General features: G+C 41.6%; 2 protein-coding genes across 2 annotated transcripts in view; both read right to left on the minus strand.

Moving 5' to 3' along the window:
* Positions 1 to 5,286: 5,286 nt before the first annotated feature.
* LOC139332178 (serine/threonine-protein kinase pim-1-like) lies at positions 5,287 to 6,429 on the minus strand. The gene has a single exon (XM_070963910.1). It carries the CDS (start codon positions 6,427 to 6,429, stop codon positions 5,287 to 5,289), a length of 1,143 nt encoding a protein of 380 aa, XP_070820011.1.
* Positions 6,430 to 8,430: 2,001 nt separating this feature from the next.
* The window catches only part of LOC139332179 (zinc finger protein Xfin-like), a 37,764-nt gene continuing 29,856 nt past the window's right edge, over positions 8,431 to 16,338 (minus strand). Inside the window, 3 exon segments of the mRNA XM_070963911.1 lie at positions 8,431 to 10,308; positions 10,690 to 11,554; positions 12,290 to 12,498. Coding sequence (XP_070820012.1) covers positions 9,168 to 10,308; positions 10,690 to 11,554; positions 12,290 to 12,498 — 2,215 coding nt within the window. The 3' untranslated portion in view covers positions 8,431 to 9,167.

Genomic DNA, 16,338 nt, shown 5'->3' on the forward strand with positions numbered 1-16,338 from the left:
TGATAAATCTAAAGGGTTGATTGAAGAGTGGAGTGAAAATAAAAGTATATTAGGCGGAGTGAAAACAATCAAATATGACCTGCGCTACATACTTCCACCCGTGTACAAGATACCGAGAAAAATGATGTAAAGTCACGAGCTCACCTGCGTGTCTGCAGCAGCAGTCTGCCAGACTGGGGAGGAAGCTGTAGCGCCGCCTGGTGGTAATGGGCTTAAAACTGTAGGATTTCATACCAGGGTGGGGTCAGTAGCCTGTAAGAGGGATGGAAACAGTCCTCCAAGATACTGTTTGTATTTCACAAACATCTCTGGAAGATAAAAAATTAGCGGGGGGAGGGCTTGGTAGATAAATGGTGCCTGGTTGTACAGTTCAGAGGGGAAATGTATTTTAATGTACTGTACATTAGTTTGTTTGATTTTTAGTTGCCTCCCATAGGCATGCTCAGGCTTACTCCGTCAATCACATGATGAATTTTTTTACAAAGTAAGACGAGTCATACGGAATGAGCACAAATATTTGCCTATTTGAAATCTATAAGGTGGTCAAGGCAGAAGTCTGCAGAGAGGAGGGTTGCAACCAGCTGTGCAAACACAATACAGATGATTTATGAACCCACCTGCGAGGTGCTAATGGTCCAAAATGACACTGGAGCTGCTGCAGGTCTGGAACCACAGCCCACTGATTAACCAGTGCAACACAGACTGATAAATGTGCAGTAGGTGGGTAGGTGGTCTGACAGACAGAGACAGCTCCTGCAGTTTTCTTCCATTTTAATCATCTATTATCACTTCTTATCTCTTTGTATATCCACATGAAACTACAGCTGTACACATGCCTGCTTCTGGCATCTCTGCACTATAATAATATTTTTCAAGGAGTGAGCCTTTGATTATGTGTGTATATGTAACAGAGATGAGGAGGATATAGATAAGGTGTGTGTGTGTGTGTGTGTGTGTGTGTGTGTGTGTGTGTGTGTGTGTGTGTGTGTGTGTGTGTGTGTGTGTGTGTGTGTGTGTGTGTGTGAATAAATGGAGTAACACTTTAATGCACACTATAGGGCCAAAATCATTTGGACACCGAAGTTCATGTGCATGAGCATGCATGTGTATGAGACTCTACAGAGTTGTGATCAAGTCCTGAAAGCAACAGCAGAGACAGTAGCATCAGCCATCAGCACCAGCAAACACCAGCGCCTAAAGAAGACCATCACCTTTGTCAGGGCCGCCGAGAAACACGCCCCAAACATGCAAGGGCCTCCTCACCTCAGCTGCTGACTGGAAGCTGAAAGTCAACCTGGGCGAGCAATGGAGGTTTCCTGGGCACATCATCAACAACACTCCACCCAGACATGATCATCTTGTCTCTCACTACAAAACATGTGATCATGTTTGAGCTCACTGTACCCTGGGAAGAGCACATGGATGAAGCGCACAAGCACAAATGTGCCAAGTAGCACAAGCTGGCGGAGCAATTTACGAGGCAGGGCTGGAAAACCTCCAGAGAACCCATTGAGGTTCAATTAAATTGCAAAGTCATTCTTGATAAGATCATTGAAAATCATAGAGGACAGCAGCACATTGAACTTGACCCTTCTTATGAAATCAGGTCCCCTGAAGATGGTTTGCATTTTAAAGAAAACTTCTTCTTGAATGCAGAGGAATTACGAATATCACTGCATCTGTAGGTGGACAATTTTGAGACCTGTAATCCCTTAGGCACATCTCGTAAGAAACACAAGCTTTGTGGTGTTTGCTGGGTTCTAGGTAATCTGCCACCTGGCTCACACTCATCTTTATCATCTATTTATCTTGCAGTACTTTGCAAGTGTTGATGTAAAAATATATTGTTATGACAAAGTGTTGGAACCTCTTCTGCAAGATCTTAAAACTGGAGGACCATGGTGTGTATGTCCCTTTATTAGGTACGTCTCTTAAAGGTACAGTGCATAGTGTTGTGGCTGATAACTTGGGAGCGCACGGTATTGCAGGCTTCACTGAAAGTTTTTCAGGTGATTTCTTTTGCCGGTTTTGCACAGCAAAAAGTTGTGATATTAAATCTGACTGTGTTGCATCTGGTGTTTTCCGCCAGAGAACTAAAGAAGTGCAGTGTCACTAAGCTGTGGATGCTCACAGGGACTGCATAGTCTCCAGCTCCGTCCTTGAAATGAAACAAAGGAGACATCATGGGGGGAATTTCACATCCAGTCTTTATAGCTGCCACAAGACCAGTGAAAGAGTTACAAGCAATACACACCAGAGACTATTACAAGATATTCTTTGATTTAGAGGCATTATCTCTGTCTCAACAGTGCTGAACAATCAGTGCGGCATTGCATGCTTTTTAAAAACCATGTTGACCATGCTGTAGTTACAGGCAAACTGAAAAATTGGCAAAAACATATCCGGTAACTTTTCATAATATATTTTAACATACTGTATTGATTGAAATATATTTGATATTGTAATTGATTGATATTGTAAAGATGAAAACAAGTGTTTTAATATTAACTTCCAAGAAGTCAAGATTCAAAAATACTTGATCATCTTAGGAAAGCTGGGCTCCTCAGCACAAATCCCCATGCTGCTGTTTTCTTTCTTTTTATGTGGTATTTTGCAGGTTAACTCTCTAAAATTCTGAAACTGTTTTGCTGAGGCTGTTTCAATCCTCTAAAAACACAGCTGTATTAGGAAACGAGGCTAAGGCTCTAGAACGGGGGTCGGCAACCCGCAGCTCTGCCTCCTTTGCCCCTCTCAAGTGGCTCTCTGTGGCTTTGACACAAAAGAAAGAAAAAAAAACAAAAAAACAGTGGGTGGACAGATTCGTTTGCATTCACCACCAACTTGATCTGTGGTAAGAAATTAGAAATTAAGAACAAAAAATAAAAAAATAATAATGCAGAAAAACATTTTGTGAACAAGCACACTGCATTTGCTGAAAAGTATCCAGCTGGAGACGAGAGGAGAGCGATTTTGGAGTTGCTGCGGAAAGCAGAGCAGAGTGCACTTTGAAAAAATGGATCAACTCTCCAAACTCCACTACCGCTGCAAATTTTGTGGCAGCTTGGGAGATTGTAAGGTGTGGAAAGCCGTTCACGGATGGGGATTACATGAAGGAAACTTGGCGACTTTTTATTTGATTTTTTTTTTATTTTTATTTTTATTTTTTTTTTCATTCTACGTAAGCTTGCACTTTACAACTAGTCTACTCTACTTAAAAGTAGACCTGTATGTTCAGGTTTGTGTTTTGTTGGCAATAGCATCCCCAATAAAGTAACAAAAATGTAATCTGTTTTCTTTATTGTAGTTCTATTTAAATTTCATAAATACAACAAAACATGGTATTATTGGGTTGCAAATGCAAAGTCAAAGCAGCAAATTAATTTAGGCTACTCAAGTGCATTAATTGGTAAATAAAGATGATGGAATTGTTTATTTAACTGTTTCATCTGAAAGACTGAATGACTTTGTTCCCATGATTTGTTGGGACAGGAATTGTCACTGTCAGTACTTTGTTGTGATTCAAACCTGCAGGCCAGTTTGTTAGGATGGACTGAGACTGAATGGCAGAAGTGGAGGAGTCATCTCTACTAAAAACAGAGACAGTTTTAATGAGGGCTTGTTACAACCCAGCTCGCTAGGGGTAGGAAAGTAACAAAAAACAACCGGTGGAAGTGGTTGAAAAGAAGTTATTTATTCAAATCAAAGTATTCAAAATTGTTTTAAATCACAAAAGGCAAAAGGCCAAGACAACGAAAAGAGCGAGTGGGAGCTTTTCAAACAAATGAAATAATCAAAACCAAAAGAGAACTCTCCTAAAATGAGAGCTTAACAAACTATAACTAAAAGAGAGCTCTTCAAAAGAAAGAGCTGAAGTATTACTAACCAAACGAGAACTCTCTAAAAATGAGAGCTACCTAAATCCCACACCAAACAAAATGGAAAACAAAACCCTCCTAAATGAGGCCTACTAGTCAAATGGAAACAAAACGAGAACCAAAATGCAAGGGGGAAAAACCACCCCTAAGCCTATTGAAGATAACAAATCAAAACTAAGTGTATGGAAAAATCAGTCAATCAGTCACCCCCTCTAAACCTAGCTCTTTCGAGTCTGGTTAACAACAACATAACAAAAACACCCATCCATCCATTTTCTATGCCGCTTATCCCTTTCAGGGTCGCGGTCAACAGGCGGGAGGCGGGGTACACCCTGGACCGGTCGCCAGCCGATCGCAGGGCAACATATACAGACATACAACCATTCACACTCACACTCACACCTAGGGGCAATTTTCCTAAATTAACCTAATGAGCATGTTTTTGGTCTGTGGGAGGAAGCCGGAGCGCCCGGAGAGAACCCACGCATGCACGGGAAGAACAAACTCACACAGAAAGGCCTGACCCGGGAATCGAACCGGCGACCTTCTTGCTGTGAGGCACACGCACTACCTGCTGCGCCACCATAACAAAAACACACTTTTGACATATCTGTCACACACTAAGTGGATCTCAATAAGTGGATCAGCAATGTGTTTGCTAATGTCAAATGGTTTTTGCGAAGTGGTAGAAGAAGGAGACATACCTGAGGCAGCAGCAGATGCTCTCAGCGCAGCGGCGTCTCTATGAGCCTCGAGCTCTAGCTGGCATAGCCGCATGGCTTTGTCATCCTCGATTTCCAGCCGTTTAATCTCCAGCTGGAGCTCTCTCTCCTGTGCCCTCTCCTGAGCTTCCATCTGGAGACGCGCAAGCCATACTTTCAGCTTGGCATCACCTCTGGAGCCAGTACTGGTGGACAGGGGCTCGTACCGAGGCAGCGTGAACAGCGTTTGTGGCCGCTCAGCCACTCCAGTCTCTGCCCCTGAGACTGTTTGAGCACCAGGAGGAGCATCTTCCGCTAGCCCTGACTGCACCGGCACTCCGATGATCTCCAATTCTACCAGCTTATCTAGAATAAGAGCTTTAAGCTCCCTTTTCAGAATTTGTTTCTGGAACGAGAGACTGAAATAGTTTGCAATCTGGGCCAGATCATCTTTGCGGCAGCCGTCCAATTTGTCCAACGAGGGACTGGCCAAAAACTGTTGCAAATCGAACCACATGTTTGCATTACCACACACACAGTTACTAACACAAAACAATTTTAAACACACTGGTCCAAACAATAACTTATCTTTGGAAATCTTTTAACAGATATCCCGTACGAGCCCCCCACTTTTTAAATAAAACACTGAATAAGAAAAATGGGGAAGAAGGTCGCCAACCATGCAGTATAAGACAAATGGTGAACTGACTTTATGTCAGCCATGGGTGAAACCGGAGCTCATCCAGAGAAGGACGCTGCATAGGATCGACAGACAGACACTGGCACAACATGTCCTGGCAATTCTGAGAGAACTCCTCGCTGATTTGGAGTTCTTGGCTCAGGAACTGTGTTGTGTCAAATGCTATGTCTCTGTGCAGCATTTCATACAGGACCACTCCCAGCTGCCACACTGTAGTGGGACCAGCACTGTAGGTCCCATGCTGTATCCACTCTGGTGGGATGTGGGCTGGGGTACCGTAGAAGATCCTGTACTTTGACGTCTTGTTTGTGAAGCAGCTGAGGCCAAAGTCAATGAGCCTCAAGCGTGGGACGTCTGTGCCGGTCTGAAGCAAGATGTTTTCCACCTTGATGTCCCGGTGGAAGACGTTTTTAGATTGAAGCTCTCTGGCTGCTTCTACCAGCTGCTTCATAAGCACTTTGGCCTCCTCCTCTAGCAGGAATCCGCCGTTCTCTTGGATGTACTCAAAGAGGTCAACAGAAGGGACTGGACGTTCCATGACGAGGACGAGTTCTTGGTCAAGATTATAATAATCCAGCAGAGAAATGGCTGCGGATTTCCCTACTAATCCTTCTTCTCCACTGGCCACCCTTCTCATGACAGCCACCTCAAGAGGGAGCGTCACCCCTTTCTTAGTGACGCCTTTACAGATGACATTGGACCTGGGAATGTGCTTTATTGCCACAGGGAAGTCATCTGATGTCCTGCAACCAGCATGGACCGAGCCGAAGCCTCCTTCACCCAGAGGCCACAGCTGCTCATATTTCTCTTCGAGCTCCTCTCGGCTGGTTTTCACTGAGGTGGATGTGGTGGTGGTGGTGTCCTTCGTGGGTGTTTCAGCCTCCACCCTCTTTCTCTTTCTTGGTCTGTCCTCAATTTCTGTGACCTTCCTCTTGGAGACGCTGAACCTGGGTTCAGGCTCAGCGATCCTCTGCCTCTTCCTGGAGTCATCTCTCTCTCTGGAGGCTTTCCGTTTTCTGGACTCAATGCTTTCCAAGGCCGACTCAGAGACACTGATCTTTTGTGGTGTGTCTCCAGCAGCACTGGCCTTTCTCTTTCCACTTCTGGGCTCTGAGATGCTCTTACTTTCTATGAAGAAGAAAATCAAAATCATTTCAGTACAGGGACAGACCAGATACTTTCTCAATATTTTTTAAATAGACTAACTAGTACTAACTTTCAACATGGACACTGCTTGATAAATTCTAATGATAACTAACTACTGGTGGAAAGTAATTAAGTACATTTCTTTATGTACAGTGCTCAGTTACAATTGTAGTTATGAAGGAAGGAATGGAGACTACAATTTTCATTGACTAAAACTAGACTAAAATGTCATCAGTTTTCGTCGACTAAAACTAGACGAAAATAGTCACAGATAATTCTGACTAAAACAAGACTAAAATGCTCAGACTTTTAGTCGACTGAAACTTGACTAGACTAAAAAGAGTATGAACGTGACTAAAACTAATAAAAACTAAAATGACAGCTTGACACAAAGACTAGACTAAGACTAAAATCAAAACAGGCCGCCAAAAACAACACTAGTTACAACTGTGAGATCAGAGGGGAATATTCTAGTTTTTACTCTCCTATTTATATGATAGCTGCAAGATTTTTCCAGGATTTCTTACTTACCTTTGTTCCCAGAAGCTGCAGGATCAAGAGTTTTAAATTCCTGTGGTGTAAAACGATCCATTTTCCTGTTTATGGCGGTGTAAACACAATAAACACAAAGCGACAAAGTGACAAAGCGAAGATAAGAGTGAACCAACACACTTGTAACCTGCGTAAGTCTTGAGTGCTCTATGTGCTATTTATTAAAACTGAGCTATATATATAGAAACAGACCGAAGCATCAAAGCCAAGGTTCTAGAACTCTAGAATTCTAGAGCCTTGGTGGTGCTAATTCTACAGTGTGTGTGCGTGTGTGCGTGTGTGTGTGCGTATGTGCGTTTGCGTGTGCGCGCACGCAGGTACAACAGAAAGGGTGCAAATCCACTGCTGGAATAAAATTTGAATTTATCTTATTAATGGCTGCCTGTCTGTCTGGGGGTCGTTTCAAGAGCAGAGGATGTAAGTAAGTTTGGGAACTTAAAAACGTAATTTTGTCTAGAAATTCAGTTGAAGTCTGATATAAAATATCTGGTGAAATTTTATCTGCCAATCACGAACACGGCTCACTGAATTATTTAACAGTGAATGTTTATGTTACAGATTCAAAACTGTATCAGAGAGCTGACTTTACAATTGGGAGGAAGAAAATGGAAGGAAAAAATAAACAATTTGTATAAAGATATCCATACGTAGCCTATAAAAATGTTAGATTTCAGTGGTGCAAGTGCATAAATGCCTACTAAAGGGCAGAATGGTTTTATAATTGGCTCAGTGCTGCTGGAGAGTTTCTCTATAACATGAAACAGATGAGCAGCAGGAGTTGTTTCTTAAAATAGATAATATTGAACAAGTTAATGTGCAGATTTCCAATTTAAGTGCAGTACCGACAAATATATCAGCTGATGTTTGACACTTCCCAAAGAAACACTGAAACAAAGTTCACTTACTACAACAAATGAATTCACAATGAATACCAATGGAAATAGTGCACAGTGGAGCTGACAGCAGCATGAAAGCAAAAATGTGCAGCCTCAATTCAATGGTGCAAATAAATAAATGGCCACATGATGGCAGAATGGGACCAGGAGTGAGTCTATGCTGCTCGAAGTTTTCAGCAACTGACATTAAATGTAACCAGTTGATCATGGAGCGTTTTAGACTCCAGTTATACCCCAGACAGCAGCTGGCTCTGTGTCCAACACATCTGTCTCTGAAATCGCAGTTTGTGCTATTTGTGAACTCTTCTCCACGGCATTTGTGTGGTCTCTCACAATGTGTTTTGGAGAAAAGTTGTTTCCACAAGTAACACTGTGAATCTCTTCCTACATTGAGGGCATTTATAAGACTTCTCCCCTGTATGCATTCGTAGGTGATTCTTCAGTTTCAAGGGATCTGTGAACACCTTCCCGTAATTGCTGCAGGTGTAAGGCCACCTGTGTGAATCCTAAAGTTACTGACAATAAGATGAGATCGAGCTTTATTGAACCTGAGGCACATTATTCTTTATTTCCTTAATGCACACAACTCATGTCTGTGTATCAGCTGCCCAAAGTATAAACTCCAAGCATCAGCAACCACACTGTTCAAGGAAAAAAGCTAATCAAAAAGTGTTCAGTAAAACATTCACAATAAGAGGTTTATGCATCTATAACACAGAGTGTTTCTTCACCTCATTTGCCAAAAACAGTCTATAACATGAACTTTGATTAACACGTTAATTATGTGTACAGCATGTGACTCGTGAAACTGATATTATGGTCCATGTAGCTTGGCTCAGTGTCTACATGCTTCAGGAAAATGTAAATCCCAGTGTACAAAAATATATACAGGTTTTATGAACGTCTTTATTCCAGCTACATTCTGGTTAATACAATGAACTCCGGCAGCTAAAACAAAGAATCCTAATCTTTATTCACAATCAAAAGCTAGACTGAATGCCCATCCTCAGGTTACACTGCGTTACAAACCAACATGAACCCTGCCATTTTAGCCATGCAGCCCTATCAGCTGACTGGACTCTGCCCAAACGGAGAGCTCGGACCACCAGGGGATTGAAACGAGTGAGTGGAATCCAGCAAACTTGCATGCAGCTCCAGAGCTCATACTGGACTGTCGCCTTCTGAGGTACTAATTGGTGTTATTATGAGACAGGATGGGTGGCATTTAGCTGATTTGCATGTTAGCTTCAGCAGATACTTCTGCAACACAATATGCATACAACCCAAGTTCTGTGTATCAAATGGAGACTAGTTTTTCAGCAGAGGGGCTCTGTGCATCGCTTGTGTGGACCTGCTTGTGTTTGTGGAGCTTTAACCAGTTGGAGAACTGACTTCCACAGGTACTGCATTGGTAAGGCTTCTCCCCGGTGTGCATCCTCAAGTGTCCTTTCAGTTCTGTTCTATGACCAAACACCTTGTCACACACACTGCACTGATACGGCTTTTCACCTGTGTGTGTTCTGGTGTGTCTTTTCAAAGTCGTCCCGGTGGCAAATACCTTCTTGCACAGCGAACACTGAAAGGGCTTTTCCCCCGAATGCACTCGCAGGTGGTTTTTAAAAGCTGAGGAATCTGCAAACTCCTTCCCGCAGTCGCTGCAGGTGTACGGCTTCTCACCTGTGTGAATTCTCGCGTGCTTCTTCATGTTGGCACGCGAGCTGAAGCTTTTGTCACAGGTGTCGCATTTGAACGGCTTTTCTCCGGTGTGAACCCGAGCATGCAAGTCGAGATTATAACGTCGGTTGAACTCCTTTCCGCAAACTTTGCATTTGAAAGGCTTCTTGACAGAGTGAATTATTATGTGTTTCTTTAAATCCCAACTCTCCCTAAACATTGTCCCACAAGTGTCACATTTGTAAGCCTTTTCAACAGTGTGGGATTTCATATGAAATCTGTAGTTTTTCACGTTAGTCATGACTTTACCGCACTTGTCACACTTGTAAGGGTTATCATCATCCTGGATGAGACCACCTGAAGTGATCCCATCTTTCTTATTTGGTGGTGGGTTAGTGCTTCCATTTGATGATGTGCTCTCACAATTCTCACTTTGTGTTCGCTTTGTACGTCTGGCCAATGTTGTATTCTCATCCTTAGGTCTCTTAATTGCTCTTGTGTTAGTACTTACATTTGAAGTTGTGCTCCCATCGTTTGGTCTCTTACGAGGTGTTGACTCCTTGCTTCTTGTGGAGACTGTGCTTCCATTGTTAGCTTTCTTATTTGGTACTTCACTTTTGGTATTTTGTGTTAACACATTTGTAGCTGATGTTGTTTTCCCATCTCTGGGTTTCTTGGGTGGTGTTGGTAAGGTGCTTATGGCGGATTTTGTGTTCTCACTGATACATTTCTTATTTGGTGTTGTCTCAACACTTCCAGTTGAGGTTGATCTCCTGTCTTGGCTTTTCCTGCTCAGTGTTGGCTCACTACTCCCTTCTGATGTTGGGTTGTCATCATTACATTTCTCATTTGGGGTTAGTTTGGTGCCTCCATTTGATGCTGTGTTCTTGTTGTTAGATCTGTTAGTGGGTGCTTGTTCAGTACTTTCTGTTGTGTTCTCAACATTTTGTTTCTTATAAGCTGTCAGCTCAGCTCTTCTTGATAATATTTTATTCCCATCACTGTTTTTCTCATTTGCTGTTGGAACAGTTTCTCCATTTGGTGTTGTGTTCTCATTGTTACATTTCTTACATGGTGTTGTTCTTGTACTGATGGCTGATATCTTCTCATCACATCCTTTCTTTGGTGTTGGCTCAACAGGTGAGGTCGGTCTCCCATCTGCAGCCTTCTTATTTGGTGCTGGCTCACTATTTTCCTTTGATGATGTGGTCTTGTCTTTACATTTCTTCCGTCGTGGTGGCTCAGATGTTGCGTTATCATCATTATGTTTCTTACCTAACAAAGACTCACTATTTCCATGTGATGTTGGGTCATTGTTACATTTCTTCTTTGGTGTGAGCTCAGTACTTGTAGCTGATGTGTTCTCATCTTGGCCTTTCTTATTTGGTGTTGACTCACCATTTGCTTCTGATGTTGGGTTTTCATCATTATGTCTCTCTTTTGTTGATAGCACAGTGCTGCTAGTTGATGCAGTGGTCTTTATGTTACATTTGTTATTTTCTATCGGCTCAGTATTTGTTCCTGATGTGCAATAATTAGTTTTGATACCCAACATCTGCTCTGTTCTTGTAGCTGATGTATTCTCGCCATTGCTTTTCTTATGTGTTGTTGACTCAGTGTGTCCTGTTGATGTTGCACCTCTATGGGTACCAGTTATGTGATCTTGGCTCTCAGCTACCAATACTGCAGAACTTTCCCTGCCAGATCCAGATAATATTCCTTTGTTTGAGATGTTAGATTGAGGATCTTCACCCGGTGTTTGGTCAGGGTCCAAAGCCTGAGGATGACCACTGTGGAGACTTTTCTCACAAGCTGGAGTCAACTTAGAGGCATCAGTCTGCTGCTGCTGTGCAGCCTGCTGTTGTTCCTGATTGACACACCTTTCCTCGTGTTCCTCTTTAATCTGTGAAAGATCTGACAGGACCAAAATGGAGTTTGTCTCTCGTTTACAGTGCTGCTGCTGGTTCAGGACAGCCTCGTCATCCCCACGGACAGATGTCTGCGTGAGCTCTAAAAGGGAGAGACAAAGGAATGGGACAATGATGAGATGATGCACATATATTTAACAGCTGTGATTAAGAAGGTCTATAACAAACAGTGCAAACTGGAGCACAGGAGTTCACCTACAAAGGAATGAGCATTCAAGACACACTGATAACCACAGTTTTTGTACCTGCTTGTTTGTTAAGAGTTGAAATTTGTAGCTAAAATAATATATCTGGGTTCGAGTAACCTCTGGCTTATAGATACTTCTGTATTTTTTACATTCATGACCCAATGCTTTCCATGAATGCACTACATTGTGCCAGAGACAAAATCTGTAACTATGACACATCACTGCACACATAAAATTAAACATCCGGTTTGTAGTAAAAGGCTCACTGTCTGTGGTGTCAGTCGTTTACTATTTGAACTTAAGTTTGGGGGTAAATATTACTGCTGCATTCATGTGTATGTCGCATTTTACTGCTGAAGATGTTTAAGGTTGAGCTAATTTTAGCTAGCTTATATACTGTTGGGTAGTTCAGTCTAACCAGATATTCTAGAAAGTCGGTTGCAGAGAGCCTCGAGGCATTAACAGCGCATAGGTGAGTCGGGACATTTTAAAAAGGTGGCGACCTAGGGCCACACAGTCAGCAGTAAGCTACAGCTGTGTGTACGCTAACAGCAACCCACAACCCCTGCTTCGTCTACCTTTAACACGAAAGCGGCTTCATTACAAGAGAACGAGGGGATTTTTCCAACCTGTTTCCTGTAACTTTGTCTCAGTTGCGCAAACGGAGTCCAACACTCTGCGTTGGCGAGCGATTTCTGTCTCGTAATCTTCAATTTTCTTTTCAAAGGCTCCCAGTATTTCTTGAGCAGCCGCAGTTAATCGATCACAGACAAACTGTCTCATACTTTGGACTGAAGACATAGTCGAATTTTGACTGAGATATCTTTTCCTGCTGAAGTGTCGTCAAACTTTTTGAACTGGTAGACATGCGTTCAGTTTTCTGTTTACTTCCGCATGAGACGTGAGACGTCACAAACACTGTCGATAGCTCATACTGCCACCTACCGTCCGGGAGAAGTATTATAGTACAAATTACATACACACACACACACACACACACACACACACACACACACACACACACACACACACACACACACACACACACACACAGTTGTACTGCAGGTACAGATGTTTAAGGACACCCAGGATTTACTCATCTCTAATAACTCAAAAACAAGGAAATAATTTGTGCAGATTTTGCAACATTTTATTGTTTATTTGTTTTAACATTTTATTCAAGACCATGAAATCATTCAGTAACAGCCCACACTATTTGAAAGTTGCTTTCAGTTTACAATATAGTCACAGCTTCTAACTTGTCTGTTACCTCCAGCTTTAGTGAGCAGGTCCATGTGCTTCTTCAGGTTTGAGCAGGCGGTGAAAGCTCTTTCACAAGTCTTACATTTGTATGTATTTCACCCGTGTGGATTCTGTGGTGGAGCTTCAATGCCGTGCTGACGTATTATCTTTTCCCATACATTCATAAGGCCTCTCCCCCGTGTGCACTCGGAGATGCCTCAACACGGATGAGCTGAAGGCAAACTCCTTCCTGCAGTACTTGCTGTGGTAAGACTTCTCGCCAATGTCAAATTTCATGTGCAGTTTCAAGTCTGTCCTAATTTTGAAACTTTTTCCGCAAACGGTGCACATGTACTGCATCTCGCCTGCTCAAGCATGCTGGCCGCGATCGCTCTTCAGTCCTCTGACTGCAGAGTGTTTTCTGTCAGATTCAGATTCCATCCATTCAGCTAAAATGTTGGACTGGACCCTGGACCGGTCGCAGGGCACAAACAACAAACCATTCACATACACACTCACACCTAGGGGCAATTATTTATTTATTTTTTTACAGTCACCAATTAACCTAATGAGCATGTTTTTTGGTCTGTGGGAGGAAACCGGAGTACCCTTAGAGAACCCACGTGTGCACAGGAAGAACATGCAAACTTCACACAGAAAGGCCCGACTCGGAAATCAAACCGGCAACCTTGTTGCTGTGAGGCACGCGCACTGCAGGACAGCCAGATCTGGGCATGTTGGCAGTTGTTTTGAATGTTCTCCACTTGTACACTATTTTCCGGACAGTGGAATGGCTGATTTCAAAATCTTTTGAGATCTTTTTAAATCCCTTACCAAACTCATACGCTGCAACAATCTTCTTTCTGAAAGCCTCAGACAGGTCTTTTGATGGTGTTCACTCTCACGTCAACAGTCAGGAGGCTCCACCAAACTAGATGACTGAGGTTTAAACAGGGCAAGTCTCCTTCAAAATGCTGGGTGACAATGTCGTAATCATGTGCACCTGGTGTGATACACCTGTGTGTGATTCCAGCCAATTTAAGAGGGAAAAAATGTGAGGGTGTCCTAATTTATTATTCAACAGAAATTGCATTTTTATTTTATTACATTTTACAGAAGGTTTCAAAAACATTTTCTTCAGTTTTCCTTGTTTAGTTATATTACTTGAATCTTTCAGTATTGTTAAAATATATATTAAATATTCATACGTTTAAATTTCACGTTTTCATAGGGTGTTCTACTTTTTTCACATGACTGTAGGTCTCACTCACAGCATTGTCATGGACTGTGTGAACTGTGCAACCGCACAGGACCTTGCACCACTAGGGGGCCTCGCGCCTGCAATTCTGCTTTTTTTTTTTTTTTTTTTTTCCTTTTTTTTCCCTTTCTAATAAACACATTAGTTATATATGATTTCGTCTGTGTCTGTCAAGGTCACATTAAAAACAAACAAATAAATAAAAAACGAATCCAACAAATTAAGCTGGTTTTTCATTGTCGCTATGTCATTAGGCCTCAGTGACTACGTTTATATGCAGTCAAGTAACCCTTTCATAACCGGAATATCAGCAATAACCCGGTTGCGCACGGCCATGTAAACACCAGTGACCTTTTTGGAAAAACCCGAATATGACTCCTGGGTTACTCCTTTTCTAACCCGAATATTTGGTCATGTATATGCCTATCGGAATATTCCCATGAACGGAACATATTGCGCATGTTCTATTCGCAAGGAATCTTGGTCTTTTGAGTGCAGGGCGAGCGAAAAAAACAAACAAAACAAAACTATTTGTGCACCTCCATGTCACAGGACAGACTGTGTGGGTTTGCCCTGCTATCAGTTGAAAAGAACATTGCATGCAAACTGGATTATAAAGATCTTATTGCTGAGTTTGCGCCCAAAAAGGCAAGAAGTGACTCTGACATGATCAGTTTCTGCGCAATTTATGCATGGTGAGTCCGTCTCATTTGTTAGAGTTACAGTGCAGTAAATACGGTGTGTATAGTTGAAAATGAAAATGAACGAATATTATGAATGAAAAGTGTCCTAACCTACGTCTTTAAAATGTCAAGATGCCAAAAATGAAGTGGCTGAGCTGACGTAAAGCCACTCGTTACACAGTTGATCCCCCCCCCCCCCCCCCCCCCCCCTTTGAAATACATAGCAAAAAGTCATGAGAATATGTGTATGATTAGGCTGTACTTGATAAAAAAAAAAAAGTATTGCAGCGGGATTATGCGTGCAGCAGAACTAGAATAGCTGTGTCCCTGTGACTGTTATTCATGCGCAATTGCGCATCCATGTCAAAGAGCAGGGCCTCGCATCATATGTCCAAGGCAAGTTTGAAATATGTAGGGTGTTCACGCGGTAAAATCACCAAAAGGGTCGTGGATTTTGTGCTGTGGTGGCATCACCTTTACGAAAAAGAAGTATACTTCAAGTTCATTTTAGTAAGTATAGTACACTTTATGTAACCAGTATACTAATATCACTGTACTAGTAGTATTTGTAAGTGTACTACTTCAATACTACTTGGGACTAAATTGGCCCACTTTTAGTTTATGAAAAGTATACTTTAAGTGTAAAAGAAGTCTAGGTTTTATTTTATTTATACTGCAACTGTACTGTGAACTATACTACAAGTGAACTTAGGTATACTGTTAGTTTACTAGTTATATACTTCTAGCCCACTTAATAAGTCATGAAAGTTCACTTTAAAGTATACTACAAGTCTAAATTTAGTCGACTAGTAGTACTAGTCTACTACTAAGCTACTAGTTTAGTAGTTTTTATACTTCAAGTATACTTGTAAGTTTTCTATAAGTGAACTTAACATCATACTTATAGTTTACTATCTATATATTATTTTCACACTTTAAAATATACTACTAGGTTACTTTAAGGTATTATTTTCTATTTGAAATATAACAGCTGTATTTTAAGTAGACTTGACGCTAACTAATGTACTCTACTCGTGTACTCTACTTTGCTGGTTTATGTATTACATAGAGACTCCTTTTGCTATTTGACTTGATGTTTGTTGGTGAGATTTAAAAATGTGTCTTTTAATAGCAGCCAGTATGAATCAAGTCTGTTACAATACCCTCACACCTTGGAAGAATTGTCAATTTTATTTTCAAATAAAATGAGCCAAATGATTATCTGTCTCTGTGTGGGTTAATAACACTGTGTACATAAAAGATCAGTTTCAGTTCCACCCATGCACTATTTACTCTAACCTATTCCTCCCCAGAACTGACTTTTTACTGTAAACTTATATGGAACATGTACGTTTATAAGATAGTATAACATGCTGGAGTACAACTTCAAAGAAGCCAATAAGTGTGAAAAAAAATAGGCTACTCCATCAAAAGAGTAAGCACAACTACAAACCATCTATACTTAAACTTTCTGTATAAGGCAAGAATGCTTCAT

Source organism: Chaetodon trifascialis, chromosome 6 (genome assembly GCF_039877785.1).
Source record: "Chaetodon trifascialis isolate fChaTrf1 chromosome 6, fChaTrf1.hap1, whole genome shotgun sequence".
NCBI lineage: Eukaryota > Metazoa > Chordata > Actinopteri > Chaetodontiformes > Chaetodontidae > Chaetodon > Chaetodon trifascialis.

Bases quoted from the DNA above. Each gene is read 5' to 3' on its own strand.
- LOC139332178 (XM_070963910.1), bottom strand. From the start codon at position 6,429: ATGATTTTGATTTTCTTCTTCATAGAAAGTAAGAGCATCTCAGAGCCC.